General features: G+C 36.0%; 1 protein-coding gene across 2 annotated transcripts; it reads left to right on the top strand.

Moving 5' to 3' along the window:
- Positions 1 to 230: 230 nt before the first annotated feature.
- LOC132052333 (uncharacterized) lies at positions 231 to 4,281 on the top strand. 2 transcript variants are annotated; one of them, XM_059443821.1, is made up of 7 exons: positions 231 to 531; positions 849 to 941; positions 2,965 to 3,100; positions 3,199 to 3,309; positions 3,398 to 3,480; positions 3,564 to 3,621; positions 4,011 to 4,281. In XM_059443821.1, exons 1-7 carry the CDS (start codon positions 277 to 279, stop codon positions 4,088 to 4,090), a joined length of 816 nt encoding a protein of 271 aa, XP_059299804.1. In that variant the 5' UTR covers positions 231 to 276; the 3' UTR covers positions 4,091 to 4,281. The 2 variants fall into 2 exon arrangements, with proteins under 2 accessions (XP_059299804.1, XP_059299805.1); XM_059443822.1 differs by having other exon boundaries at positions 2,965 to 3,109.
- Positions 4,282 to 4,586: the final 305 nt, after the last annotated feature.

Genomic DNA, 4,586 nt, shown 5'->3' with positions numbered 1-4,586 from the left:
TTTATAAATAGCAAATTAGTTTAAATTTAACATTAAGACAATTTAGGATGGAAAAAGCAATTTTAAGCTATTTTCAATATGTTAAGACACCTTTGACCTATTTTCCATTAACAAATAAAGAATCAAAACCCAAACCCCTAAACCCTGTCTCCCCGTAAAAAAAAAAAACACCATCTTCCAACTTTCCAAGCCCCCCGCCCCACGCCCCCACACACAATCCGTTGACAATCCTTTTCTTTCCCTGAAGTACTGATAAACTTATAGGTGTGAGAAGAAATGGTGCGGCCTTATAAAGTAAAAGGGGAAAAGAGAAAAAAGAAAGAAGAGAATTATGATAAAGAAGAAGAAATAGAGCAATCTGCGTCAGCAAAAAGAGTGAAAACAGAACACACTGTTGCAGATACTGAGGCAGCTGAAAGAGTTGTAGATTTACTAGCTGGAATACCAGTTGTTTCAACTGATCAAAGCACTAAACCTGGTGTTATTTTCATAATTGAGAGAGCTTCTCTCGAAATTGCTAAAATTGGAAAGGTCTGTCTTTGCAATTCCATTTTTTCATCCACTTTTTGTTTCTTCATTTTTTAGTCCTGGGTCCTTTGAGAAGAGAGCATTTTATTTGGAATTATGAGAATGGAGTTGGAAAACAGGGTATAAGCTGTTTTCAAATTTGGAATCCAACTTCGAGTTAAATTTGAAATTTTCATGGCCAAACACTGATTTTCAAATAAGGTGAAAAATTACTTTGTAAAAAAGTGAATAATTTTTATCGCCAAAGTCATAATAATCACATATACCGCTCAATAAAGGGAGCTAACCAATGCTTATGTTATCTCCTCTTGGGCATGCAGACTTACCAGCTTCTGAACTCAGATGAACATTCCAACTTTCTGAAGAAGAATAATCGCAACCCTTCTGATTATCGGCCTGATATTGCTCATCAGGTTAGTGGACTTTGAAACTATGGGCCTGTTCTCGTTCCTCAATACTCATGATATTATAAACACTATGGCCTTCCTGTAGAGTTCAGATTAAACTTTGTCATTTAAAGCAATATTTACATGTGAGCCATAGGTTGAGACTTTTCGTAATGGTAACCAGCAAAAGTTGATGTCTCAATGTTTTGTAAACTTTTTGTGGAGATGTCGGGTAGAGTGGCCTGCCAAAGTTAAAACAAGCAGGCTGGAACACAATTAGCTATGTACTGAATGTGTATGAATTTTCCTGGAGCTCAATTAGTTGACACTAATACATACTCCCTCTGTCCAGTTTGATGATATTTGACTGCCCACGATTTAAAAAGAAAGTAAGAGTTTTGACAAGTAAGGTATCTATTTAGAAATATGTATAAAGTACCAAGACTATCCTCAGTATAGAAGTATCTGTTTAGTAGACTCACAAGTCATGTCAATGGGATGAACGGAATAGTAAAAGATGTAGGAAAAAGGGAATGGGAGTGTAAGAATTAGTTTTTAAATATATAAAGGTCACTATCTTTTTGGACGGAAAAGAAAGGGGGGAGTGTCAAACAAACTGGGATTGGAGGAGTATTAAAGAATCATCTCAAATGATGTTTGTTGATCCAAGTTCAAGTAGAGTTTGAGTAACTGGAATTGCCGAGAAAGAAAAATGACAAGGAAAGAGTTATCTGGTAGTTGGCCTTTAAATCACAAAGTATTCATCTTCACAGCTCTTTGGTCATATGTTTATTTAATCATGATAATACATTCACTTTTCTAGTGGGACTATTTCGGATTACTGGCTAAGTGTGTTTTTCACATACTTGTTCAACCTATATTTAACGATTAAGTGTCCTCCACTGGCCAAAAAAAGAAAAAGAGAAATTAATATGAAAAGTCAGATGCCTTCTCCACCCACCACCCTCCAGTTCTCTGCCACTCAGTCTCTATGCTATAGAGTTTGATTTATACATACGATACTGTCAACTGTGGGATAATACCAGTCTGTATGCTTCTTTATTTCGTTTGTAAAGCTTCCCAATTGCCTTATAGGTACAGATAAAGATATGAATGGCTTAGAGCTGTGCATTTCTGTTCCATTTTCTCTCAATTTTAGTTCTTTAGAGTGAGTTCCATCTCTTTGCTTTTGTTCTACTTCTGTCTGGTTCAGTTTCTTAGTATTTATTGGAATTGGAAGTATAAATGGAGTTGCAGTGCACCGCTGATGCTTCTTCTTTAGTGTATACTTTCTTGGTGAAATAAGAAGGAAATTTCTTTTAGTTCTCCAAACAGCTTTTCTAGAAAATCCTCCCCTCCCCTTCCCGAAAAGAAGATAAAACCTGCAAGTAACAACTATACTTCAGTTCCAATCTAGTTGGGCTTGACTATGTGAATCCTCACTATCCGTATCACTCCATTTAAACCTGTCTCCATCCAAATATCTATAAAGAAAAGGTTCTCTAGCACTAGAAGTTTTTACACTTTTACTGGCATATAAATCTGTCACATGATACAGGACATTGGACCTAAAGAAACATACTAATATGACTAAAACGTGACTCCGACAGTTTCTAAACGTTGAATATAAAATGGGAGGAGGCATTTTCTTTTGCTACTGACAACTCATAGGGAATCCTTCTTTTAGCGGAGGGGAGAAAGCAGGAATAAGAGCACCTGCAGCTTTGTTTGCTTGATCCTACCTTGGGGCTCGTAGGATCTAAACATTTTAATCGACCAAAGCATCCTTGTTAAAATGTTTGCTTGCATACTTGTCACTTTTCCTATTAAGGATAATAGCTGTGTCCTTCCAATTCAGTCTGTAATATTAGCAAAATAAGTTGTAATTCCTTGCACAGCAAATGGAAGAAAGGAATTGGCGTTTACTAACTTCATTTGCAATTTATTCTCGCAGAGGGTCATTATTTCTTTACGAGGCTATACAATTAGTTAAAATCCTTGTATGTCTTTTTTCTAGAATGTTTATATGATTTCTTCTTTCCTTCTGCAGGCAATGCTTACAATTTTAGATAGCCGAATAAATAAAGCTGGGCGATTAAAAGCGTTGTATGTGAGGACTGAGAAAGGCGTGCTCTTTGAAGTAAAACCTCATGTTCGTATCCCTAGGACATTTAAGCGATTTGCTGGTATCATGTGTAAGTTTAATTACCTTGTGAACAGTTCTTCCCCATCTCTTTCCTGTTTTGTCAAATTCTGCTGTTTTCTGATATGGCTTCAACTTCAGTGCAGCTGCTACAAAAGCTGAGCATAACTGCTGTTGGTAAACGAGAGAAACTGTTACGTGTTATAAAAAACCCTGTTTCGCAGTACCTACCCATCGACTGCCGGAAGATCGGTGAATAATTTTCTCTTCGTTCCTCCCTTCTCTAACTGAATGTCCTTGGCAATTGACTAATACCTCCACTTCTCCTCTTATGCTTCAGGCTTCTCTCATAGTTCTGAGAAACTGGTGGATATTCAGGACTATGTTAATGGAATTAGCAATGACATGAACCTTGTTTTCATGGTATGTTCTAGTATAATTTTCTATAGAAGTTCGATTTTTAGGGACTTATAGTTACTTGATAAGTTGATATCTGTCATATGCAGGTTGGGGCAATGGCCCATGGAAAAATTGATAAAGAATATGTCGAAGATTATATATCAGGTAAACCAATCCTTCCTCTTTTCTTTTTTATTTTTAGTCCAATATCAATTAGAGCACAATAGTCGATCTTTCTGCCTTTCTTTGATATACATGGCTGGTTTTAATGCTTAGGAATGCACCTTAACATACTTGATGCTTCTAACAACCAATGTCAAATCCAATGTCAAGTACCATATCATAGCCCACTCATCTTGATAAGTTTAACGAGTTATTGTCGAGCCACCTTTACTTCTACTCTCTGTAAATATGACTTTAGCTTCTTTTTAACGCGAGGTATGCATGCATATTTTATGTTAGTTCTAAACTAGGTCCATGATGTTTGCTCTATGGCAAATTTTTGCGTCTTTCCTGGAGCTGAACCTTGTCTAATCATCTGATGTATCTTGCAGTTTCCGATTATCCATTGAGTGCTGCATACTGCATATCTATGATCACGAATGCTGTGGAGCGCAAATGGAAAATTTTGTAGACTTGCACCTTACCCTGATTTTAGTTGCTACATTTACTTTCTAGAATGTTATCCTTTCAAGTACTCGTCTTACCTTGTCATCCTAATTTAGCATTTACTCTATTTTTAAATATATTTTTGTTTCTTTATCTTCTTTTCTCTGTCATATAAAGTTTCAAATCAATGTAATGAAGGATTTGTTGTTGATCCAACTTTTCTCTGGTCAATGATTTAGGGAGTTGGTCTTTCCTTGAAACATTAAGAAGAACGTAACACTTGACTTTTCTTTGTATGAACTGGTCATATTCAAAGGTTGCAGCACTATACTATCTGTATATGAAATGGAAGTTACTGAAAAAAGAGAAAACAAAGAGAATGATTTGTACTTCTTTCTACAGTTGGATGATTTTCCTTGTACAACTTTTCTAATTGGAAAATAAGAAGTTTGACGCATTCTAAGTACATTAGAAGTTTCGAATATGACTAGCAAACATACAATTTGGAAACGATGGGCGTA

This window comes from Lycium ferocissimum, chromosome 4 (genome assembly GCF_029784015.1).
Source record: "Lycium ferocissimum isolate CSIRO_LF1 chromosome 4, AGI_CSIRO_Lferr_CH_V1, whole genome shotgun sequence".
In the NCBI taxonomy this organism is placed as follows: Eukaryota; Viridiplantae; Streptophyta; class Magnoliopsida; order Solanales; family Solanaceae; genus Lycium; species Lycium ferocissimum.
Note: the sequence above shows the minus strand (reverse complement) of the source record. Positions and strands in the feature narration are given on the sequence as shown.